Source organism: Gekko japonicus, unplaced genomic scaffold (genome assembly GCF_001447785.1).
Source record: "Gekko japonicus isolate JY-2015 unplaced genomic scaffold, Gekko_japonicus_V1.1 scaffold185, whole genome shotgun sequence".
Taxonomy (NCBI): Eukaryota; Metazoa; Chordata; class Lepidosauria; order Squamata; family Gekkonidae; genus Gekko; species Gekko japonicus.
In genome coordinates, this window is record NW_015176457.1 from 947,545 (window position 1) to 974,182 (window position 26,638).

Genomic DNA, 26,638 nt, shown 5'->3' on the forward strand with positions numbered 1-26,638 from the left:
ACTGCTCCATTAAAAACACCCCTATTTCCTAGCATCTAATGAGCCTCTCTTCTAGCTTCATTCACTGGCCCCACTTTTTTTTTTTTCTTTCTTTCAGTCATCTGGCCTCCCACACGATAGGCAAGTCAGGAAGAAAAACTGGGCTGAGTGCAAGTGTCTATCAGTTTTCCTTCAAAATATAAAAACATACAAACCATTAAAAAATTTAAAAGTAGATATTCTTCTCCCTGAAAGTAGCTTTAGAAGCTTTATTTCCACTAACGACCAAAGGACTCACCCACACATGGAAAAACCTTCAGAACTAATTAAGCTAAATTTCAGATGGAAAATTCAGGAAGTTAGAGAGCAATCTTGGTTGCTGCCGAACAGAAAATATTTTTACACATTTGCCACCATAACCAACATACCAGCGCCATAAGCTTTCTTCAACAGCCAAGTAATTTCTGATCATTACTCTTTATGTAATGAGATACCAAATGTGTGAAATATGCTTTGCATATGATTGCAGAAACAGCAGCACTCTAGACAACAGCCAAGCACAAGGCATAATATTATAATAATGAGTCCATTTCAGTAAAGTTGCATTTTAGTAAGACTTTAATAATACTGGTAGCAGGCCAAATTACATAACATCTTAACACAGAGAGAGACTTCACACAGAAAATAAAAGTCCATTGAAACATCACAATATTTGGGTGGGAAAGAATATCTTTGGGATTTGAAACATCATCTAAACACACAATTAGGTTTATTTACTTTTTAAAAACCCTATAAGATTGAAGAGGGAGATACAGAAAGATACTGAAAAACTGAATGGGATCTAGTTTTAGTCAGTGTTTCCAAAATGTATGGCACACGGCCAGTTTTTAACAACGAAAAGCAAGCTAAAACCATAATTACGATTTCTGGCATGTACAGCCTCAACACAGACTGAATCTCCTTGTTTTCCTTTTGAGGAAAAGAAGTGATTAAGATACCTCAGAGGATGGTCTCAGAACTGGAGTATGGTGGACTGCCTAGTAGAAATTTAGACCAATAAAGTAGTTTCCTTTTAATCACTAAAACCAGCTCCAAACAGGGTCCCATTGGTGAGAGCCAAATGATTTATTCACTTACCCTTTCCTAAACTGAAAGCATGTTGGGAAAAAGGAATTAAAGCTACTCTGAAACTACATCTAATACAAAACATTCTTCAAATGTAACTGAACACATGCTCATGTGCTACGCTGCAGCAAGAGAAGCAATTAAAGAAATGAACATCTGGTAAAATACCAAGGTGTAATGTATCAGCATAGGTATCACACACAACATAATATTCTGCCTGTTACATAGATGTCTAGCTTATTGTTTGAATGTCAACATTATCATTGTTAATAGTTATGCTTTCTGTTGAACTTCTGGGCTAGTAAACATCCTATACATATGTGTTACTGAAGGTTTCCATAGGGGTTTTCGTCTATAGTCAATTGCTCATAGGTTATTGGACTGGGATTTCAGCTCAGACATTGTATAATGGATATAAGAAATAGGACAGCTTTCTTATGGTTCATACAAAAGTGTAGGTCTCATTTATAGATTCCATTTAGGTTTAGAAAAGTACAGAAAGTCAAAGTTTAAGGGTGTGGCAAAGGGTGACAATTCTGTCAGCCCAACATATGCTTCAGACGCATACAGTAGTGGCTATCAAAAAGTGATGCCTAACTGCAAGATGAAAGGCATTCCCAACTTCTCAGAAAAGGATAATCACAATCTTCTAGAAATGTAATTAGATGTATTTCACAGAGGCTTTTGACTTGATCTGCTGTTAATTGAATCAAAATCAATGACTATCTTACTGCACTTTGGTTTGAATTTCCTAAAAATAAAGAAAAGAGAAAAAGATATTAACTAGAGAAGTAGTTAAACATTTTGTTTGCTTTGGCTCCCAACTAAATTTTAAGACGGGGAAAAAAAATATCCTTGGATTCACTCTGTGTTTTTATCTCTACAGGAGCCAATTATAGTGCACCATACTGAGAGAAATCCGGACAAGAAAGACTAAGACAAACAGACACACAGGTTTGCTTAGACTGTATGTTTCTCAGCTATTGGAGTTCATAAATTAGCCAGGAGTCAAAGGATTTCTAACAACTTAGCTGCAGGAGGCAGCATCATGCAACCAGTTTTTCTGTAAAATTTGATATCTTTCTTTTTTCACACCAATTTTTCATACAGAAACTTGCAAAGTTTGTTCCGGGAGTTTTAGAGCAAAGGGGAAACGCAAGGGAGACAAAAATATATAAATTAGCTAATATGGATTTATTCACAACTATACAATTGTAAAATTAATATTACCAACTAAGATTATCCTTTCCCATCATTAGAGCATCTGCTGCCGCAATTAGCAAGAAAGGTATTTGGGGACGGTGTATATATTTCACAATCTACCAGTAAACAGAGGATTATGCAAATAGTGTGGATTTAGTGACTCATTAAGCTTGACAATTCACTTCTTGAGATTCATTAAGCATAGCCATGTCCTCACAAATCAATATAAAAGACCAAAAACAGTAAACACAACGAAGGACGAGCCTGGGAAGGTGATTACACACAAACTTCATCCAGCCCAGCAGATGGAAATGCTGGAGGCCTTCTAACCATGGACATGTTGCGAAAAGGTTTCACTTGTGATATCAGCTGTATCGGGGGGTCCCCAACCTTCCTGAGCTGACGGGCAACTTTGGAATTCTGACACGGGGTAGTGGGCACAACCACAAAACGGCTGCCGTAGGAGGCGGAGGCATCCACAAAGTGTCAGGAGCTGAGGCTATGCATCATTCTAATAGCAGCGCTTCAACATTTCAGGAAGAAGTTCTGTTTAAACAGGATACCTTCTTAAAATGAGCATACTGTTTAAAAATATTTTCTCGCGCATACACAGCATACCTTCGGTCACACAGTGAATATCCTTATTCTGTGATGGCAGCTGCTGCCACAACAATGTTGTCATTGTCTTTTTAAATCTGCACAGTTAATCAGATCTCCAGTGTCCAATCAGAAGCCTTGCTGGGCAAAGACCTCACCTGGCCCCGCCTACTTTCTGAAAGGACTTGGTGGGTGCCGGGAAAGGTGTCAGCAAGCACCATGGGGCCCAAGGATACCAGACTGGGGACCCCCAAAGAATTCTTGGAATGGAACTTCAGACATTGCATACTAGTTCAGGATTGCAGCCGCAGCAGCAGAAAAAGAATTGGATTTATACCTTGCCCTTCACTTGGAGTCTCAGAGCAGCTTATAGTCCCTTTCCCTTCCTCTCCCCACAACAGACACCGTGAGGTAGGTGGGGCTGAGAGAGCTTTGAGAGAACAGCTCTGAGAGAACTGTGACTGGCTAAATGTGGAGGAGTGGGGAATCAAACCTGGTTCTCCAGATTAAAGTCCACTGCTCTTAACCACTACACCAAACTGACAGCAACTAGCTGTCAGTCTAAAATTTTCAATGTCAGAACAATCATACATGCCGGCATATTAACATAAGAGGAGATCTGCAGAGCAGACAGTAGTTCATCTACCCTAGCATCCAATTACACATAGTGGACAATAAACAGGGCATAGAGGCAACACCGTCTCCTGAGGTTGCCTCCTCACACTAGTGTTTACTGCCTCAGAGACAGCGGGCGCAATCACACGCACAATTAGCCCCGCCATAGGTGCGAATGCTGGGCGGATTTAAAGGGTGTGATCAGACACGAACATCTGGGAAGCACCCCACATCCGTCGGCAACCTGTTTTGCTCCACCGCAGAAGTGGAGTAAAAAGACACCAAGGAAAATCCGGTAGTAAACGGGTTGCGACGGGCCACAGATGGAGTTTCCCGTGTCTGATCGCTCCAGTGTGCTCTCATGACATCGGGATGGTCTGATCAGGCCATCCCAACTCCGTGCCGTTGTTCCCCCCCCCTTCTCAGTATGCACATCATTGTAAACTCCATAGGGAGACCTCAGTGCGGAGATGCGATTCATCGATTCCTCATGTAAGCGCATCGGAAACAAACAGCAAAAAAACCCAACAATCCCTGACTCACCCACGGTTGCGTCTGATTATGCAGTGGTGGGCTGTGCCCACAGCGTCCAAGGACTGTGCGATCACGCAACTGTGGGTCAAATTCCTCTGGAGGAAATAGCCTCGCTTCCCTTCCCCCCCCACTTTATCTCACGTGTGTGACCGCCTCCAGCAATTAGTTACCAAAGCATAATTTATTTCTGTCATGACCTAACAAAAAGTCTACCCCTTCTTCCCTGGGGCTAGAGATTCCACCAAAGCAATCTGCCTGGGTCTTCTCCTTAGAGAAGATTTTACTCCTAAATAACTTACTTTGTTTTACCCAGACAAAATGTTTTCAGTGTACAAGTACGTGGGTCCTAGGCCATAAGATGAAATGTGTATTTTTGAGAAATCCAGATGGAAAGTTCAAGCATGCTAGCTGTCATACAGAAATACAGAATGAACTGGATCCAAATAACCATGAGCAGAATGGATCTTTCCCACCTCTACTGCAACCCTTTGCATCCTCTAAAAAGCAAAAAAGGTTTGTGGACCTGCAGCAGGAAGGGAAAATGGGCAGAAATCAGTTTTCTTTTTTATGGAAACGAAAGGAGCCTTCTGCTTATAGAATGTATCCAATTCAAGATAGCATGATGCTAAAAGGTTTTACATAAAAGGTCATAGTCCCCATAGAGATTAAGTATTTACAGTTAAAAACGCTCTGTCATGAACTGCTTTTCCCTGCAGACAGATTGGCAGACCCAATTTTCAGGGAACCCAAGTGTATTTTTAGGTGGCAACATATCTGAATTCACTGTAACATCATACACAAAAGGAATGCATAACTGACTACAGAAAATGTTGTCAAAAGCCAACAGCAATACCCCTTGGAGTGACATCATTTTTAAAATTTATTTAACTCATTTGGACCCCATCTTTCTTCCAATGGGAACACAAAGCAGCTTACACCTTTCCTCCATTTTACTTTCACAATAACCCTGTGAGGTAGGTTAGGCTGAGAGGGTGTAACTGGTCCAAGGTCACCCAGCGAGCTTCTATTCAAACTCGAGTCTCCCAGATATTAGTCCAACACTCTTAACCACTACACCAGATGGGCTCTACTAAATATCAGTGTCTTAAACAAAGGAAGAACCCTATAGCTGAAAATGAACACCAGATCCTTAGTTGGTATGGGACTCCACTATAACACAAAATCATGGAGGAATACGAAAGGGAAAAGCCCCTGCGAATCATCTCACCTGTATATAATTCCAGCTAAATCAAACAAACGCCGTGCAGCTGTCATCTCAGGAGTGTCGTGATATTTGTCTGACATAAAGATAACTTCTTTTATACCTAGAATAGGTATAAGCAGAGATGTTACTCAAGGTAAGACAGATTTACAGAGCCCCAAAGGAATTCCTATTTAGAGACGTTGTTGACAGAAGATATACATGCAAATCTTCAAATTGCAAAGCAGCTCTGTTCCCAACAAAATTATTTCCACATATTCAGCAGGGCTTCCCTACCACTTGGCAAACAAAGGAAAAAGAACACCGCAGGCTTACAGAATTCTGTCTGCCATAATAAGCAACAGGAGCCCTGTTGACGGTAGATATTGCATTTTAAGTACAAGGTCATACTTATCAATTGTTTTTGGTGTGAAAATGCCAAATGGGTTGGATCCAGCCAGCTTGTCCACTAGTGATAAAGGGAGGACTAAAAAATAAAATAAAATAAAATAAAATAAAATAAAATAAAATAAAATACTGTGTTGGAGAACTTCTAGCCAGTCTCCAGTCTTCCATTCTTGGGCAAAGTGAGTGGTTGCTTCTCAGCTGCAGGGGCTCTTGGCAGAGACTGATTTTCAGGACCCGTTTCAATCTGGCTTTAGGTTGGGATTTGGAACATATGGTTGATGACCTCTGCCAGGAATTAGACAAGGGGAGTGTGACCCTGCTACTTCTGCTGGCTCTCTCGGCAGCCTTCGGTGTCATTGACCATGGTATCCTGGTGTGCCACCTCTCAGTGCTGGGACTAAGGGACACGGTGTTACAGCAGCTCCAGTCCTATCTGGGATGTTGGTCCCAGAAGGGGGTGCTAGGGGCTTCCTGCTCCAACCCCAAGGCTTCTGGCCTGTGGAGTTCCACTGGATTCGATCTTATCCTCCATGCTATTTAATGCCTACATGAAACCACTAGGAGAGGTCATCAGGAGGTTTGGGCTGCAGTGTCACCAACATGTAGATGACACCCATCTCTACTTTTCATTTCCACCTAATTCTGAGGAAGCTGTCGACGTTCTAAACCGGTGCTTGCTGTCAGTAATGGGCTGGGTGGGGGGTGAACAAGCTGAAACTTAATCCTGACAAATCTCCCATTTTGAATGGAGTTACACTCCCCTTGAAAAGTCAGGTTCGCAGCTTGGGAATGCTGCTCAACACAGCAAGTCACCTTAGAAAATGAGGTGGCTGTTGTGGCTAGGAGTGCTTTTGTCCAGCTTTCACTAGTGGGCCAGCTGTGTCTAATCCTCATGCAGTCTGATCTAGCCACTGTGATCCATGCCCTAGTTAACATCTAGACTTGACTACTGCAATGAGCTCTACTTGGGACTATCCCTGAAGAGCATTTAGAAGCTGCAGCTAGTGAAGAATAGTGTGGCTAGACTGCTAGTCCATGCCAGTTATTGGAATTCTGTGGTCCCAATATTACAGCAATTACACTGGCTTCTGATCCACTCCCAAGCCCAATTCAAGGTGTTGGCTTTGATCTTTAAAAGCCTACATGGCTTGGGACCATCTTCATATCTGAAGGACCATCTTCTCCCATACATTCCTGCCCAGGAACAAAGACCACAGGGATAGCCCCTCTTGACTGTCCCATCAACCCAAAGAAGCTCATCTGGTGGGTACGTGAGAGAGAGCCTCTTCAGCAGCAGCCCCATGATTATGGAACAACCTTCCCAGGAGGCTGTTAAAGATGTTTTTACTCATGTCCGCTTTTAATTAGTTTGAGTTCTGCCTACTGGCAGTTTAAAGTTATTGATTGTAAATTAGTGTTTTTTAAATATTGATATTGTGTTTTATTGCTGTTCACACTGTAAACTCCCTTGAGTACCTGTAAGGTAGAAAGGCAGAGGGAGGGAGGGAGGGAGGGAGGGACTAAATAAGGGAAGGAAGGAAGGAAGGAAGGAATTATGCTGAAGATTATGGGACCTGAAGGGAAAAAAGCCACATAGGACATAGGCTGCAGTGAGGAGGGGAACTGAGTGAGCCTGAACCAGAAAGATGTCTGATTCAACCCAGTATGTCTGACAACAAGGGCAGCACATACTGTCAACTTTTAGAAAAACTGATAAATACCGAAGATGAGAAGGCACGTGCACACATTAAATTGCTTGAAGTTCTACAGAAGCTGTAGGCACGGAGAAGTGTGGTAATTTGTATCTCACTTCCATTCAATGTGCTTTCTATATACAGCACCTTTTTTTCTTCAAACCAAACACCTTCTGTTAACAAGGTACAGAATTATGACATTCTGTTACCACACATTAGAAACAAGCTAAAATAGGTCACCTAACATGACAGCAACAACTAGAACTAGTATGACAGATACGGAGCAATGGTATCCTGACATGTCAGATACTGTGGTTATAAATAACAGCCGCTTAATTTGGAAAGGGACAGAGTTGGTACAGAGGCCGAGAAACACATCTGCACCTCAAGGTCATAGGTAGAAGAATACAGCAGCAGGTTTTCAGGTACAACACATATAAAGAGATGAATGTTTATATTTTTGTATATCTTAGGCGAGAAGATTGTTCATGGCTAGAAGACTTGTATGACACTGTGTGTGTAGAATTATTGTATGACATTGTGTATAGAATAGCCAGGAGATCCTAAGATTGTTTGGCAGCCAAATGTTCCAGCTCTTTTAGCATTATGCACCACTAGGTGGCGAGCTAGACTTGTTTTTAAGGCAACAGATGTTTCAGAGGTGGTTTGCCATTGCCTGCCCCTGCGTCACAACCCTGGTGTTCCCTGGGGGTCTTCCAAATACTAGCCAAGGCCGACCCTGCTTAGGTTCCGAGATCTGATGGGATTGGGCTAGCTTGGGCTATCCAGATCAGAGCTGCATGGCTAGAATTTATACAGAATGCTTGCCTGAATGGGAGTGCCAGATACTCAGCAATGAACTTCTAATTGTAAAACAGTTGCTAACTCAACCGTTGCCTACTTTGCTAGCATTCGTTTGCTGAATTTGAAATTACTGCCGCCCATCAGCATCTACAGTGCTTTACATTGAAAAAGGAACTTTTATGCCTAAATTTGTCTGTTGCAAAATCAGTAGATTAGCCCTATATAATTTAAATCGATTCTAGGTAATTTCAAAATTAACTCCTGTCCTGCAGTTTCAACCACCCCTTCTGCCCCACTCCTCTCACCCTTTAATGCTGTCATTAACTCACTGTCAAAATGCTATTCCAACAAAGTCCATCCTGAACATGAAAGAACGATTCCTCAAGACAAATCAGTGGGTGACGGATTAATTGACACTGAGGCTTGGATGCACTGGAACGTCTCTTCAGATGGAAGGATTTCTGTTTGCGGAGCACAGCTTCCTTGCCTTCTCGCTCCGGCTGCAGCCCAGCACAGTGTTCCCTCTAAGCGGTGCGTGTGAGCTCATTAACACAGGAAGCCTCACTCAGCAGCAATATGGAGCCACGCAGGGTCTTGCACTGCCCATTGCCCGTTTTAAGATTACAGCAGTTATGTTTTGCTCAGGATGTTAGCTGCTCTGCTCAGTAGGAGGAAAAAAATTAGAGGGAACATTGGTCCAGCATGGTGTGGCGATCAGAGTGTTGAACTAGGGTTTGGGAAACCCAGGTTTGAATTCCTACTCTGCCATGGAAGCTCTGCTGGGCGACCTTGGGCCAGTCACAGACTCTCAGCCTAACCTACCTCACAGGGTTGCTGTGAGGATAAAATGTAGGGGAGGAGAATCTTGTAAGCTGCTTTGGGGTCCCCACTTTGGGAAAAGGTAGGGTATAAATGACATAAATAAAATGGTTTCCCCCACCTGAAATTCCAGGGGGACCTGGGAATGCCAGGAACAGTATTTCTGAGGGCAGTTTGCCCTAGGCAAAGGCTGCGGGGGGGGGGGGGGGGAGGTAAAGAAGTCACAACCCACAGGCAAATATCCTTCCATTTGCAGAAACATTCTGGAAGTTCCAAACCCAAGTCTGTACAATATTTATAAAGAACAGGACTTAAAACGACAAGCGCATAACTACCGCACTACTGTTTAAACATACAAAAGTACATAATGACAAGCAAAACTCATTTTGGCAGTCTTGCCCCATTATTACTTGGAGCATCCATCTGATTAGGAATTAAGAAATAACTGCACTGCAGTGGGGGATTTCAAAAGCACGCTCTCTTTCTCCCATAAAACGTATATATGCTACAGAATTAACCATAAGTAGTCTTTATCACTAAAAAGGCAATTATTATTAGATCCAACTTACATTTATGTACCCTACACTTAATTTTTCTCATTTTACCGATTCTTATTTTACATTTATAGTGTATTTTGGTGGTTTTATTTTATAACTGCCCTTTACCTTGTGTTAAATAATTCTACCATAGCCATGAGCTACAGAATCTCATTTTGATGCCACTAATAGGTATTACTTGTTCTTTTATATAACACATGTTAAATGTATCATTTTTTTCTTCTTCTCTCAATTCATTCCTGATAATGGACTTAACTTTTAAAGGTATTAACTGCAGGAAGTCTTCTCTCCTTTCATTTTCTAAAATTCTAGCCAGCCAGAACATGGGATGAATTTGCCAATACGTTATATTTGTGTCAAAACAATCCCATTTATATCTAGCTAAAACTTTTCCATATGCGGCAGATGATATTCTGAAGGTCAAAACAATTGTGAGGTATGCCCATGTAGAAAAAGTCAGTTCTAAGCATTCTGTTCCATTCTTCCAACTTCCTGTTACACTTTAATAGGATCAACAAACAGAACCCAGAACAGGGCATGAAAGGTGCCCCTAGCAGTCCATCCAGTCTAGCATCTGTTTGATACAATGGTCAACCAGTTGCCCTGGAAAGCCACCACAGAGGGCATAGAGGCCAAATGTTACTTCTGAGCAGTGATATTCAGATGCTCAGTGCCTCAGGATGTGGAAGTTCTCTTTAGTCATCACAGCTAATAGACTTCAATGGACCTACTCTCTACGAATCCATCTAATCTTTTAAAAAGCCAAATCTCCTTTTAAAGCCTGCACACATAAGAACAGGCTTAAATCTCCGTGTCTAAGGTCAGACGGATCATGTTTAAATCCATCAACAGTACATCTCTTTGGATGCTCTCATGTAAGTAAAAGTGAGAAAAAAATAAAGGGTTGGATCATAGACAACCTTTTCACTCAATCTCACTCAATTACTACAACTCTGTCTCACATGGCTTTGGTTCATGCCAGTCCCATGATTCCCAGCATACTTTTTTTGATGGTTAAAGTGGACACCCACCCTCCTTGCTTCACCAGTAGAAAAGCTGTTTGGATCCAACCCAAATTGCTACATTGGAGACAATGTTGCAGTAAGGTCAAAGCCCGCCTACCACCCTGGACAGCAAACAGATTTGCCCCCAACGACAGGGTTCCTGTGCAGGGGAATGTACCACCCCTTCTGTGCAACATATCAGCCATCTCTCTCTGCATTCTCCACCTGTCATAGTCAAAGATATTATGCTAGAATCTAATCAGATGAAAAAAATGCCCAACAGTCAGAGCAGCATATTTGCTGCAGTAGGGAAGATTTATAGCCATTGTAATGAAAGTCATAATTATAAGAGAGATCACAGAAGTCTTACGACATTTATGACCAGAGATATAAAATCTTCAAGTGCTGACCATGTCTAATGTTCAAATTAATATGTTACATATATACTCCCAGTAGATCTTTTGTCACACCAAGTTTATTCTCTTTTCCCACTGCACCCCCTCCACCTCCAAACTCTCTCTTCACAAATGTGTCAGAGCACTGTAAATTGACAGTAATTATATGCAATGCCTGCACAGTTCCTTGGCAGCTCGTGGACTAGGAAGTTGCAAACTTAAATTAAAAACAAGCTAAGAATCACAGAGGATGCAATTAGCACTGGAAAACCTGGCACCACTCAAGTAGAGGAAACACAAGGAGTGTTTCAAAAGTTGATAGTGCAATTAATTTAGATCTAAACAGCCACGATTTGAAAACCAAAATACATCTGCGATGAGGTGCCCCACAAACGGGAAGTGTGGCAACAGTGACATATCAAGCTGGCAAACCTTTCCTTACCTGCCTGGATGATAAGCTTGGCACATTCATTACACGGAAACAAGGCAACATACATGCTGCAGCCTTTCACGTCCGCAGAGTTCTTGTTCATTATGGCGTTCAGTTCAGCATGACACACTGATTAAAGATAAAAAGGAACCCAACAAATATTCATATGAGCATTCATTAAAGTGAGTCATCAATCTAAAACTTAACAAAGTGTTAAGCTGCAAATGCCTGCGCCCTTCAGAAGCAAACAGTCAGTGCAATTTGTCACACAAGAGAGAAATTTAGGAAGGGGTTTGGGGGGGAGAAGCAGGGACATAATCCAGAAATACCAAGATCAGTGAAGGTCAAGCAGTCTGGCCAGGCTTGCAATGAGTAATGAAATCATTAGGCACATTAACATGGCCATTTGTGAACACCTACAGGACGAAACAAAGCCATAGGCTGAAGGCCAAGCGGTTCCAGCTATCCTGAATGTGGCAATATCTCATGGCATCACTGCTCCCGCGGAGCATCTAACTGCTAATATAAAGGAGCTCATTTTTGTGTTTACATGTACAGGTAGGAAGGTTCCTTTGATTATGCAAGTGCACTTTTGCGTTCTTAAGGGCAGAAGTACTTTTAAAGTGGAACCAAGTTGTCCCTTGTTCCAGGTACAAGACGTCTTCAGCTCTGCTTCATTGTATTATGTTCTAAGCATAGAACTGTGTTCAGACACTGCAGCAAGCTAGCAATAATGTGCATGAACCTTGCCTATTGCTTACCTTAGGGATCCCAAGTTCCCCCGGGGGGCGGGAAAACCCCCGCCCCAGAGGCCCGTTCCCTGGCGCCGCCGGATCGGGCCCCAGGGGGAACTCCTCCCCGACGTGCGCGTCACCCGGAAGTGACGGAAGGACGCCGGGCACGCTGGGGGCGGGGCCACGGCCATACAAGGGAAAACTCTATGGTTTTCCCTTGTATGGCCGTGGCCCCGCTCCCAGCGTGCGCGACGTCCTCCCGTCACTTCTGGGTGATGTGCGTGCAGTGTGCGCGGCCAGCCAGGAGCCCCCCGCTCCCGGCGATCAACTTGGCAACCCTAGCTTACCTTGTCCCTCACTCCTCCATCTTCTGTTTTTGCAGAGTGTGAAAAAAGAATCCCAGCTGAAAACTAACCCCAATTTCCAATAATATATGGACACAGTTGAGCACCTTAACCATTGCCCCACAACCCTGCCACAAATGGAATTCTCTACTGGGATTAAATCCTGTTTCTTGGGGGGGGGACTAACCTGGGTTAGGCCACACACTTGTATGGGTAAACAGTTATTTTTAAATCAGAATTCCTTTGGTATTGTCTGCAACAAGGAGGGAGGGGAGAGGCACAAGCCCAGCAACAAGCCAGGTTTATGCACATCCAGGCCTCCTTTTTGCATGACTCAGAATTCAGATTGTGTCCAGCAGATAATAGAACAATGTTGAACACTTGAACACTTGAACAATTGAACACTTCTTGTACCAAGAAGGAAAGAATGGCTTAGGCTCCAGACACACTGGAGTGTAAATCCATTAGGCCGAAAGCTTATGCTGGAATTAATTCCATTAGTCTTTAAGGTGCCACTGGACTCCTGACTTATTCTGCTGCTATATACTAACACAGCTACCCATTGCAAATTCTTATTGTGAAATAACAGTAATTTATTAAGAAGGGACAAAAATCTCTCTTAGTATCTGTCATGATCCTAGGCCTATAGTAGTGTGGCCTACAGGCTCTAGGGAGGCCTAGTGGCTCTAGGGAAGCCTGTATTAGAGTAGCTATCAGGGCCTACATTTCCCAGGTCTCCTCTGAACCCTGTGATTGGTTAACAGGGGATTTGGAGGGGAAACTTACACCAGCAGAGGAGTAGAAGGTGGTGCCTGGGAAGAAGGAATAAAAGGCGTTGCCCAAAGTGGGACGGTATTCTCTCCTTGGAAGCAGAGCTACTATGAAGCTCCTGCAGATGGAAGGATCCCTCATCCAAAAGGGGTGGGTCCGCTGTAGGCCAAATACCTACAGAAGGCTAGGGACGGTATAATCAGACTCATTAGGATTTCTTATTTTGCTGGTTTACCTACCTTTACTGTGTTCATTTGTCAACATGTTATTAAATTAAATTAAAGTTGCTGTTAAATCTCTTTAAATAAAATAATTTGTTACTCTGCCTGAGTCCTCACGCCTCATTTGGTCACTTATAAGGGGAAACCTACTGGACAAGGAAGGTATAAATGGGTAGGGGGTGCTCTGGGCCTTCCCAAGGAGACCCATACCAGAGTGGTGGCAGCCATCAGAGAACCTTTCTAGCCACTGCCCAGGACAGTATCACATACAAATTCTACATAAAACATACTGGCAGTCTGCTTGCAAACTGAATGTCCAAAATATATTCCTAATTTCTGGGTTGAAGCCAACCAATTTATTCACAGTTTGAAAAAGGAAGAAGATAGGATCCATTTTGGCTAACAAAGGCCCCGGTCACACCGCAGGAAAAGCTGGGGCGGAAGTGCGGCTTTTTAGAGCCGCAGCAAAAGAGAACCGCGGCAGCAGGATCAGACAGATCCCCCGAGCCGCCGCACATATGCTCCCCAGCGTGATCAGATGCGAGGGGGAAGCCATGGACAGGAGAGCGAGGCGAGTCAGCTGCACATGTGTGCGCCTGTGTAGTTTGGCAGGGGGCCTCGCATGCTGCGGGAGACAGGCGCATCGGCGATCACACGGCCGCCCATGCCGCAGATTTTCCAGTATGTAGTAGTGCTTTGCAGGTTTATTTTAACTCCGCATCTTTGGCCGGAAGAGATGGATCGGGGACGGGTGTGCGCCGCTTCCCAGATGTTGCGGTGTGATCGCGCCCGCTTGATGCACCACTGATCCGTCCCTCTTGCGGATCAAATCCTCCCGTGTGACCAGGGCCAAAATGGCTATGATGTATTAAGGAGGAGAATTGGGCAAGACTGAATAAAAAAGCTAACTGGATCTTACCCTCTGTCTGGAATCCAAAGCTTGAGTATGCCCTGTGGGATTGAATTCTTAGGAAACAAATCCAAATGCCATACTGCATCAACTTATTGAAGTCGCCTTAGTTTCAAACACAGTACACCATGTGACACAGAGAGCTACTATTTGAGAAAAAGAACCCCATATTCTTCTTAAATACACAGAACTAATTGTATAGCTCTTGGGATTCTTTTTCAGATTTTTAAAGCTTTTCTCAAGCTAAGCAGGGACTAGAATCTTATGAATTAAAGGGTTGGGTTTTTTACGACTGTGCAAAATTCCAGGACAGACAAAGCACTGGAAAACTTCAAGACAAATTCTGTATGTATATCTCTAGAATGATCTTGCCTATGAACAGTATCCTGCTTTAGAGTGATTCATATATTTAAAATATGAGTAGAACATGCTCTTAATAACCACGATTTCTCCTTTCTAAAGGAGTTACATGTGGCGTACGTGCCAACATAATTAAAATATTGATTTGTTGTTGTTGTTCAGTCGCACAGTCGAGTCCGACTCTTCGCGACCCCATGGACAATCTCCCGCCAGGCTCTCCTGTCTTCCGCCGTCCTCCGAAGTTGGCTCAATTTCATGTTCGTTGCATCGCTGACACTGTCTAACCATCTCATCCTTTGCCGTCCCCGTCTTCTTTGACCTTCAATCTTTCCCAGCATCAGGGTCTTTTCCAGTGAGTGCTCCCTTCTCATTTGGTGGCCAAAGTATTTGAGCTTCAGTTTCATTATCTGGCCTTCCAGGGAACAGTCAGGGTTGATTTCTTTGAGGATTGACTGATTTGTTCTTCTTGCAGTCCAAGGGACTCTCAAGAGTCTTCTCCAGCACCATAGTTCAAAAGAATCTATTCTTCGGCGCTCGGCCTTCCTTATAGTCCAACTCTCACAGCCATACATGACTACTGGGAATACCATTGCTTTGACCATGCGGACTTTTGTTGGCAGGGTGATGTCTCTACTTTTTATCATGCTGTTTAGGTTCGCCATCGCTTTCCTCCCAAGGAGCAGGCGTCTTTTAATTTCATGGCTGCAGTCACAGTCTGTGGTGATCTGGGATCCCAGGAACGTGAAGTCTGTCACTACTTCCACGACTTCCCCTTCTATTTGCCAAGGAGTGATGGGGCCGGATGCCATGATCTTAGTTTTTTTGATGTTGAGCTTCAAGCCCACTTTTGCGCTCTCCTCTTTTACTCTGAGCAAGAGGCTCTTTAGATCCTTTTCACTTTCAGCCATTAGAGTGGTATCATCTGCATATCTGAGGTTGTTGATCTTTTCCCCAGCAATCTTAATTCCCGCTTGTGATTCATCCAGGCCAGCATTTCGCATGATGTACTCTGCATATATATTAAATAAGCAAGGCGACAATATACATCCTTGTCGTACTCCTTTTCCTATGCTGAACCAATCAGTTGTTCCATATCCGGTTCTAACTGTCGCTTCTTGGCCCTTATACAGGTTTCTCAAGAGACATGTGAGGTGGTCTGGTACTCCCATCTCTTTAAGGACCTGCCATAGTTTGTTGTGATCCACACAGTCAAAAGCTTTAGCATAGTCAATGAAGCAGAAGTAGATATTTTTCTGGTACTCTCTTGCTTTCTCCATAATCCAGCGAATGTTGGCAATTTGATCTCTAGTTCCTCTACCTCTTCGAAACCCAGCTTGTACTTCTGGTAGTTCTCTATCCACGTACTGTTGAAGCCTAGCTTGTAGGATCTTGAGCATGACCTTGCTAGCGTGTGATATGAGTGCAATTGTGCGATAGTTTGAACATTCCTTGGCGTTGCCCTTCTTTGGGATTGGAATGTATACTGATCTTTTCCAATCCTGTGGCCACTGTTGCGTTTTCCAAATTTGCTGGCAAATGGAGTGCAGCACTTTAACAGCATCATCTTCTAAGACTTTGAATAGCTCAGCTGGAATACCATCACCTCCACTAGCTTTGTTGTTAGCAATGCTTTCTAAGGCCCATTTAACTTCACATTCCAGGATGTCTGGCTCGAGGTCAGTGATTATACCGTCGTGGTTGTCAAGGACATCGAGGTCTTTCTTGTATAGTTCTTCTGTGTATTCTTGCCATCTTTTCCTAATCTCTTCTGCTTCTGTTAGGTCCCTACCGTTTTTGTCCTTTATCATGGCCAGCTTTGCATGGAACGCTCCCTTGATTTCTCCAACTTTCTTGAAGAGATCTCTAGTCCTTCCCATTCTATTGTTTTCTTCTATTACTTTGCACTGTTCATTCAGGAAGGCCTCCTTATCTCTCCTTGCTGTTCTCTGGAAATCTGCGTTCAGTTGGGTAAATCTTTCCTTTTCGCCTTTGCCTTTCGCTTTCCTTCTTTCCTCTGCTATTTGTAAAGCCTCATCAGAAAGCCACTTTGCTTTCTTACATTTCTTTTTCTTTGGGATGGTGGTGATTGCTGCCTCCTGTACGATGTCACGAACCTCTGTCCATAGTTCTTCAGGCACTCTATCTATCAAATCCAGACCCTTGAATCTATTCTTCACCTCTACTGTATATTCATCAGGGATGCGATCTAGGTCAAACCTGAATGGCCTCGTGGTTTTCCCAATTTTCTTCAGTTTAAGTCTGAATTTTGCAATGAGTAGCTCATGATCTGAACCACAGTCAGCTCCAGGTCTTGTTTTTACTGACTGGATAGAGCTTCTCCATCTTTGACTGCAAATTATATAGTCAATCTGATTTCGGTGTTGCCCATCTGGTGATGTCCATGTGTAGAGTCGCCTCTTAGGTTGTTGGAAAAGGGTGTTCGCTATGACCAGTGTGTTCTCTTGACAAAACTCTGTTAACCTTTGCCCTGCTTCATTTTGCTTTCCAAGGCCAAACTTGTCTGTTATTCCAGTTACCTTTTGACTTCCTACTTTAGCATTCCAGTCCCCTATGATGATGAGGACATCATTTTTTGGTGTTAGTTCTAGGAGGTGTTGTAGGTCTTCATAGAACCGGTCCACTTCAGCCTCTTCTGCATCAGTGGTTGGGGCATAGACTTGGATTACTGTGATGTTGAATGGTTTGCCTTGGAATCGGACAGAAATCATTCTGTCATTTTTGAGATTGTATCCCAGTACTGCCTTTTGCACTCTCTTGTTGACTATAAAGGCCACACCATTTTTTCTACGAGATTCCTGGCCACAGTAGTAGATATAATGGTCTTCTGAGTTAAATTCGCCCATTCCTGTCCACTTTAGTTCACTGATTCCTAGGATATCGATGTTCAGTCTTGCCATCTCATTTTTGACCACGTCAAGCTTACCTTGATTCATAGATCTTACATTCCAGGTTCCTATGTAGTATTGTTCTTTGCAGCATTGGACTTTCCTTTCACCATCAGACACATCCACAACTGAGGGTCCTTTCGGCTTTGGCCCAGCCGCTTCACTCTTTCTGGGGTTACTTGTACTTGCCCTCTGCTCTTCCTCAGTAGCATATTGGACACCTTCCGACCTGAGGGGCTCATCTTCCGGCGTCATATCTTTTAGCCTTTTGATACTGTCCATGGGGTTTTCTTGGCAAAAATACTGGAGTGGGTTGCCATTTCCTTCTCCAGGTGGATCACGCTTGGTCTGAGTTCTCTGCTGTGGCCTGTCCGTCTTGGGTGGCCCTTCACGGCATAGCCCACAGCTTCATTGAACTGCGCAAGCCCCCTCGCCACGACAAGGCAGTGATCCATGATTGATACTTAGTCTAATTTCATTTTGTTTAGCCTAGCCTGTGGAGTGACTTGTAATACAAATACAAATACAAATACAATACCTTTATTGGCATAAAATATCAAATACACATGCAGCAGAGCCTCAAGATAGGCTGGAGGGGTATCACATTCCGAATTGCCTTAAGATGAGCCTCTCCTCCTAGTTACCTCATAAAAAAAAATTGCTACAGGTTCCAGAATTTCTATATTATGCGAAGACAATAAAGAACTAATTTTATGCTCATCAGATTGGCCCAAAAGGGGGTGCAACACAGGTTCAATATAAACAACACGGATGTGACTTGTAATACAAATGTTTGTTTCCTAAAACACATATTTAATCACCACTGAATCTGTCTTATAATATTGAAAAGCAGATCTGTTCCAAGGCAGCTCTTACACACCGAATAAATGTTCCTATATTTGCTAGTCTTTTGGAGGTAAACAAATGCTTATTCTAGTTAGACTAGTTGTCAGGAAAGAACTGCTCTGGTTGTGTACAAATAAGATACCAGGGGAATGAAATAAAAAGCTTAAGTTGTACATTATGTCAAATTGCTGTGAAAACAATAAATCAAAGTGCAAAACTAAACTTTTGCATTACAAAAATAAAAGTTGCTCAGATTGAGAGCAAAATTTAACCAATCAGGCCCTTTCAGACATCCAAAACAAAGAGGTTCAGACAAGCTGGGAATCCAAAAATGCCAATACTGGTATGATCCAGATCATCTGATTATTGTCTGAAGGACATCTGAAATGTTCAGGTTACTATATAGTTGAATAAACAGAACTGCTGTTTGTCTAGGTGGGGGTGAAACAAGGGTGCAGTGGAGTTGCAGAACAATGGCTTGTTTTGCTATGGAGATTCTACTGTACAGGCTTGCAAAACAAAAAGGCCTGTCTGCAAGATACCAAGTATGCTTTTGCAAAATGGTTGGTCATGTATTGCTGCATTGCCCTTTGTATGATAACTTCATACGCATATTGATCCAGCCCATCCTTCAGAGGATTCCAGGAAGATCAGAGGAATGGTAGACCTCCTTTCTGCTAGCTGACCTAGAGCCTGAAATCTTGGACACAGGTGCAGGATTCTGTGCTGCTGCCAGAGCCTACCAAGCCACAGGACTGACACAGTGAATTTTATTGTAAATATTTTTATAGTACCTTTTATATATATCTTCTTGGAATTATTTGTTAACATATGTCTGTTTTGCTGATCTTTGACCGTAATAAGTGTCAATCAACCAACCAAGTATCCTCTTTAAAGCTAGGAAGTATTTTGAAGGCTTTCCAGGTTTCAACATGACACTGCTGACCGGTCAGAAAGCACAGGTCCCCAGACTTACTTGTGTGGCCCCACTTGCATCCTGAGGGGTTGTGCCGCAGGCCAGGCCAGGCACCACCCTCCCGGAGCACACACGCTTCTTCCCAGGGCCCCGGCAGTTTCCGCAGGCCCCTGCAGCCCTCTTTGCTGGCCAGTCAGCCAGAAACCAGACAGCTTGTGAGTGGGTCAGGGCAGGCGGACCTCACAAGACTGGTCCGCCTGCCCAGCATATAAAAAGCTCCCCAGCACACCAGGCTTCATTCACCTTTGGCTGCCTTTCTGAACAGATGCTGGGAGAAGAACAGTAGCCATAGATCAGCGATGAAGAGGCAGCAGAGCGGTGCAAAATGGCAGCAACGAAGAGCAGCATCAGTGTCGGCGGTCCCTGCAGGGCAGTGGTGTTTGTCCTTCTGGGCTCAGCCATTACAGTCAGAGCCCCTGCACACAGAGTTATAAACAGCTCTTCTAAGAGCTACTGTGGGCTGATCTCATACTTGCTAAGTTCTGTTTGAGGGCTTATTTTCCAGGGCAGCTAGTCTTGGGGTGTCTCAGGTAGGCTAGGTATCTCTGTATGCAATATGGGCATAGCAACCTGATTAAAAGAGAGAGAGAAAGAGAGAAGTTGCTGTTTGGGTCCATTCTTGTTAACAGGGTGGTTATGGGAAGTGCTCTCATGTGTCATCAGGCCACAGTGAACCATCGGCTCCAGGCAACTTCTCTGTTCCACATTTCCAGCATCTGGTCACTGGTGCTCCTAGCCCTGGCCTTCACATTGGGCATGGTCCCAAAACCTCACCTTTTTGGAATTCTTCCTAATTTTGGTGGCAGTCATGATTTGGATGGATTTATTCACAAACAACAGGGTGTGTTTCTGGTGCAACAATCAGGCTGTGGTTAGGGTCATTAATTGGCTGCTGTCATGTTACAAGCAGGTCATGTGCCTACTGTGCAAATTTGTGTTGGTACACTTCCTGGCTAACATGACGTTTTCAACCCGTCACATTCCAGGTTTGGATAATAATGTTGTGGATACCCTGTCTTGGTTTCAGGAGGAGAGGTTCCAGGTCTTCGCTCTCAATGTGAACAATCCAGACCCCTTCCCGGAAGAACTTTGGTCATTTGGCAGAGATCTATAATGCAGGGAGTACTAGACTCTGTCACCGTTTCTATCCTGCATTCCTACACAAGGGTGGCCTCAGGATTCCTTGCCTTCTTGGCCAATGGGGGTGGGTCAGGAATGTGGCCAACATCTGAGGCCTCAGTGCTACAGTCATCTCTTTTTTTAAGTAAAGCCACAGCGGACCCAACTCTTGCACATCTTTTGTAGCCTGCTGGGCCTTGGAAGGATGGTATAGGACCTCCCCAACCTCACCTGATGCCATCACTGTCTAAGCTGGCGCAGCCTCTCTCAGCAATTTGGTTGTCGTTTTCGAGGTAAAACTCTTTGAGGCTGTATTCACACTGGGTCTTTTCTCAGGCACTTCAAGCTAGGCGAGCTGGTGGCTAAGTCTCATCACAACTGATCCAGGTGGATGTTGGGTCTGACTGATGTCACTCCATAAACGCGGCATACATGTTTCCCAGGAGGTCTAAGACCAATCAGTAAGGGTGCAGGGCTGAAATCCACCTTCATGCATCTCCAGGTTCTCATCCTGCCCTGTTTGCACTGTGAGAGGCTTCCTTGACATCTTTCTGCAGCAACCCAGCACCTTGTTCATCCCCACCAACAGGTCCCCCCTAACTTGGTTCCAGTTCATGGCTGTCTTATGGGCCTGTCTGGCAGCATCTGCCCCCCCACCAGCCAAATACAGGGGGCATGCCTTTAGTGTCAGGGCCACTACTGCGGTGCCTGAGCTCAGCTTGCAAGAATCGTCCATACAGGCCATCAGCATGTATCAGGCCAGTCCTTCTAGTTACAGCACTCCACCTCTGTCTAGGTCTGCAGGCACAGCAATGTGCACTGGGCTGGAAGATACATCAAATCGACAGTTGGGGTACACACTTTGGCTTGGATAGCTTCTTGTACATCTCTTGGATTGGGCACCACAGCATGCAGTGGGACAAACAGGTACTAGCTATCCTGAATCAGGTCAGGCTGCATGTACCTTCAGATGCTATCATCATCCAGCTTGGAGAGAATGACCTCACTTCCTGCAAGAGCCTGGACCCAGCAATTCAGGTTGTCCTACACACCCAGTTCCCTCCACATTAGTCTTCTGGTCAGACTTGTTGGATAGGCGAAAATGGTGTAGTACACACAACCCTGAAAAGGTCGATATGGCCAGGCGGAAGGTCACCAAGGCAGTGGATGACTTTGTGATTGCACTAGGAGACCAGCTGATCCAGCACCCAGACATCTTGTTCAGGCAGGAGGCCCTCTTTAGGCCAAACGCTGTGCACCTCTTGGACTGAGGGCAGGACTTGTGGCTGCACAGACTGCTGAGAGGTCTTTGGGAGTGATTGCAGCTTTAGTAGATTTGGCAGGAGAAAGGTGTGTCACTTCACCTGCATCTAGTGGTGGTTTTGGCATTGGTCTGAATCCATATAGAAAAAGACTGGACCTGCATGCCCATCATCCCAGTTGGGTGTCCCATTAAGGGACCTTGGGGTGGAGAGAACAGGCAGGAAGGGGGAATCAGTTCAATTGCTTTCCAGATTGACCTCAGTCTACCTTCATACAAATGCTAATGGGTCTAGACAATGGGATGGGCAAGCCCCCCCCCCCCCCCTTCAAGAGGGGAACACAGATCTGGAGGAGTTAAATACTAGAGAGACTTCAGGAAGGAAAATTCTGGAACTTCCAGAAAAGCTTCTCTGACCTAGTCAGTGGGTGGGGGAAAGGGAGAAGATAAAATTCCTGGAAGCAAAGAGAAAGGTCTCTTTTTGGAACTGAGACTATCAAAGCAGACAGAACTCTTAACTGAGGTCTGGAAGAGGTGGCCATTAGCCATGTATTGCTATGGACAGCTGAAGGAAGCTTCAAGGTCTGTAATTTCCTAGGCTAAGAAGCCTGTCCTATATTTTAACATCTGATAGGGCATGTAGGGTGAGAGGGACAGAGGAATTGCATTTTACCCATTTCTGTTGAATCTCTTGCTTTATTATTATTATTATTATTATTAATAATAATAATAATAATAATTTAATTTATACCCCCACCCTATCCCACAAGTGATCTGTACTAAAAAGTATGCTTGTGAACATTTTCTTTTTAATAACCACTTTATAACTTTTGCTGCTGGTACTGGTTCTCTGTACCACATACACTTCCACCGTCTTGGACACGCTATTTTAAAAGGAACACCAGGCAGAAAGCAGGCAGTTGGCAAGCGGCTATTCCTCCAGGGGCGCACAAGGCAGTCAATGATCCCCATGGTGACCAGGCACTGGGCAGCAGGAGACACAGAGGCAAGGCTTCAAAACTTGGGAAGGAACTGGGGAGTCCTGACCCTCCCAGCGGGCAATTCCTTACAAAGGTCAGGTGGTGGCACTGGTTACCTGAGAGAAAGAAAAGCCTCTCCAGGTGTTGGGAAAACCTTAGAGGGCAGGGTGAAATAGGGCCTGCAGGCCAGCACAGGCCCGTTCCACCACAATTTTGGTGGCATGGTGAGATAAGAACAAACAGAGAACTTGATTGGCCAGGCATTTTGAATTGGCACGTGAACACATAGAGAGAGCAATGGAAGGGGTTTTCCCCCCCTGGGTCGACTGGAGCAGGGTCAGATCAGGCTATGTAGGATGGACTTAGCTGAGCAAGTGAGAATACTGAAGCTGACAAAGCGAGAGCTGCAGGATGAATGTCAGAAGCAGCAGATAGATTTTGAGAACAGGACTGCTGATGAGATGAAGGCTCCCCTGCTAAGCTGTAGCAAGTCAATAGGGGTGGCTGCAGCTGAGCACCGAAGCCAGCAGGACAAGGTCCAGCTCAAGGAGCTAGAGCTGAGAAGTTGTGTTTGCAGGCAGAGAAGAAAATAGAGATCCAGAAACTGAAGATGAGGCAGGAGCAGCAGAAGGAGGAGAGGGAGGCCCACAGGCTCGAGAGGGAAGAGAAGCTCCAGGAGAGGAAGGAAAAGATGCAGGCGGAAAAGTGAGAGGAGCAGTGAAGGATGCAGAAGGAGGCAGCAGTGGTTACCCAAGAGAGAAAGGAGAGCATCTCCAGGTGTTGGGAAAACCTTGCCAGGGCAGGCTGAAACAGGGCCTGCAGGCCAGAGCCGGCCTGTTTCGCCACATAAACAATGAAATATTTCCTCTCAGTCAACTTTCAGAGGAACCATTAATTTAGTTTTTATTTAAAACACTGCAGCCATGGATTTTTAAAATAATACTTCTAATCCATTTTATCTCCTCAAACTCAATTACCTATCTAGGATTTGTGCCATACTAGCAGTAGTTCCACATTCTTTCTGCATGCTTATGCAAGATCTGTCCTCAAAAGCCGATAGGCTATGAAAGAAACACTTCCTTATTTGTCTGCGTTTGGCAGAACAGGCTACAATTGCCCCGGTAACTCATGAGTATTCCAGTGTGCATCTAAAGGTGCATCTAGGGAATAGATTCAGTAGCGCTACCTATGCTGACCAAGAAGTTACAAGTGCTCATGAGGGGGGTGTAGTTAACGTACTTGAGTCCCTTGCCCTTTCCCTTACTATGGTTAGGAATATGGGTTTACCAGGAAGCACTGAGGATGGTCAGGAAGAGGATAGTTGACCTTTTAAAAAATAGTACACAGAGCACTGCAAAGACTGTATGCTCAGCTTCTGAAACAGGGACTTCTTTGCCTCTTCCTTCACATTTAAATTTTCTCAGAATCCCTTGTCACAGGTGAAGTGAATGTTCTGCCAGCTGCAGAACTGAGAGTACACTTTACTAAAATTCCATTTTCAGATTGTTTTTGGGGTTGCACGTCTAGTGCAAAAGATACTATACTGTCCCCAGATATCTTTCAATTATTCCTATCCTGGCTAGAGATCAGCTTCCTGATAAATCCTGGATGATCACTTTTCTTCGCAGATTCTGATCCAGAAATAACTCGATCTGTCACCACATGTTTGGCAACTGTGATCTCCTTAAAATGCTACTAAGATGGGTTCAAGTTTGGTGACTTTTTAATGGGAAAACTGTATTTGACTATTGTAATATTTTATCTTGCTGTGTGTCCTACTGTACTGTATTGGTTTTATGCTCAATAATAAAGTGAAAGGCTAATTGAGAAGAATGGAACAAATACACAGTTCAGCAGCTAAGTGACTCCAGGCAGAATATGGTGGAAAAATCCAGAAGACTTAGGTGAGTGGACGGACTAATTGACTGGTCCAGTGCATTCAAACCTTTGTAAAGGGATATGGCTCTGGTTCTCAAACTTTTTAAAGTGAGACTCAAATCTTAACTTACTTTCTATGCAAGCAAATCCTTAAACAAAAATCACCATTATTTTTCTCCTCCCTAGCAGAAGAATTTCACATCAGTGAACAACTTCATACTTTTACTCTGTAGTATTTATAAATAGATAGCATTCTTAAGCAACAAGATATATTTCATAGTATTTTCACACATTACACAGAGGCAAACTCAAATTTCCCTTCAAGCCTCTCAGAACCTCCTCTCTCTTGGTTCCACAACCAACCTGCAAGACAGCTCTGACTTGCAATGGTAATTCATTGTAGAATTAAAACAAGCAAAATCAAGGGCTAGAGATCTTAAATATTATGAAAAAATGTTTTATAAATAAATTAAGGATATTTAATTATAACAAACAACAAATCTCATTTAGTGACACAGAGTCTTGCAGCACCTTAGAGATCAACCAATTTATATTGTGACACAGGCTTTTATAAACAAGATTTAGTTTTGTCAAAGACATAAAGTGTGTCATCATTTGGTGAGCAAAATAAACACACTGGCATAGCAGAAAAAAATGTGACCACTGGTGCAAAAGGCAAAGTTAGGGTTCAGTCGCAATTATGGGATCTTCCTCAAACAGATATCCTTGATTTGCTTATGAAACTTTTTTCCATAATATTTTAAGACCACGAGCCTTCACATTATTTTCGTTATACAATGAATTAGCCTGATAATATAATACCAGACCCCAGAGGTACTCAAACTGTGGACTGAGACACTAATGTGAGTCATAATATGTGTTAAATTAGGTACGCAAGTCAAGAAAGATGTTGTGTGATCACCTATTACTGCTGCTGTGAACAGTCACTGTGTTTATCGTACGCACCTTTGGGCTCTGCAAAGAGATGTCACAGACTGTAGCTCTTGCATTTCATCATCTCTTTTCCCCTCTCCAACAGAGGACTTTGGGCAACTGATGAAACAGACTTCAGCCCACACTAAATGTTAGTCTTTAAACTGCCACAAGGCTCTTTTTTGTTTTTGTTACAATAGAGTAAAACATCTGTCCACACGCAATTTAGTGACAGTTGCATTCAAGGCATATTCTTTACCGTAGGGGTATTTCGTGTCAAGTTTACTATCTGCTGTTCTTGACCAAGGCAGCAAGTCGTCACTGCATCCATTGGGCATGCCGTTGTACCCAATCCCAACTATCTTGTTTTCTGAATTCACAATGCAAGCGCCAACCTAAAACGAAATAGAGTTACTGTTGAGTACTACAGGTTAGTTTGTTATTGTGAGAGCTGGGTCACAAGCCTTGTAATAATAATGATGTGTGTGTGTGTGTGCGTGTGCATACACACACACACACACACACACAAGTTTAAACTCAGTTAAATGATACACTTTCATTCAGTGTTCATAAATTTCTAAAGAAATTCCGACCACAACCCTATGGGGAAAAAATAAGATTAAAACCCATCTTTTGACGTTCACTTAAATTCCGCAGATGACTAAAAAAACAGTTTGTCTACATTACCTGTTGTTGAAGAACCTGCTCCAGTTTAATGTGTGACTGAACTGTTTGACATCTATGAAGAAAACATCTAAGCTTTGATGTAAGTTTCTCCAGAAACTAGGCTTGCCAAATCCAACAAGCATTGTTCCAAAGAGGGCAAAAGTTGCCAACGTATTATTTGACAAACAGGAATAAATGCAAAAAAATAACAAGGCAAGCTTTGCAAAAAATAAATAAGAAAAGAGGAAGACCCAACATGAGATGGATTGACTCAATAAACGCAGCCATGGTCTTCAGTTTGCAAGACTGGTAATGATAGCATGTTTTGAAGGTTCTTGATTCATAGGGTCGTCATAAATCACAGGCAA

The 26,638-nt window shown here is 43.6% G+C and overlaps 1 protein-coding gene across 1 annotated transcript in view; it reads right to left on the bottom strand.

The window, feature by feature from the left end:
* Positions 1-699: 699 nt before the first annotated feature.
* The window catches only part of DCTD (dCMP deaminase), a 35,311-nt gene continuing 9,372 nt past the window's right edge, over positions 700-26,638 (bottom strand). Inside the window, exons 3-6 of the mRNA XM_015426975.1 lie at positions 25,864-25,999; positions 11,378-11,494; positions 5,282-5,378; positions 700-1,855 (exon numbers count right to left, since the gene is read on the bottom strand). Coding sequence (XP_015282461.1) covers positions 1,777-1,855; positions 5,282-5,378; positions 11,378-11,494; positions 25,864-25,999 — 429 coding nt within the window. The 3' untranslated portion in view covers positions 700-1,776. The remainder of the gene's footprint in view (positions 1,856-5,281; positions 5,379-11,377; positions 11,495-25,863; positions 26,000-26,638) is intronic.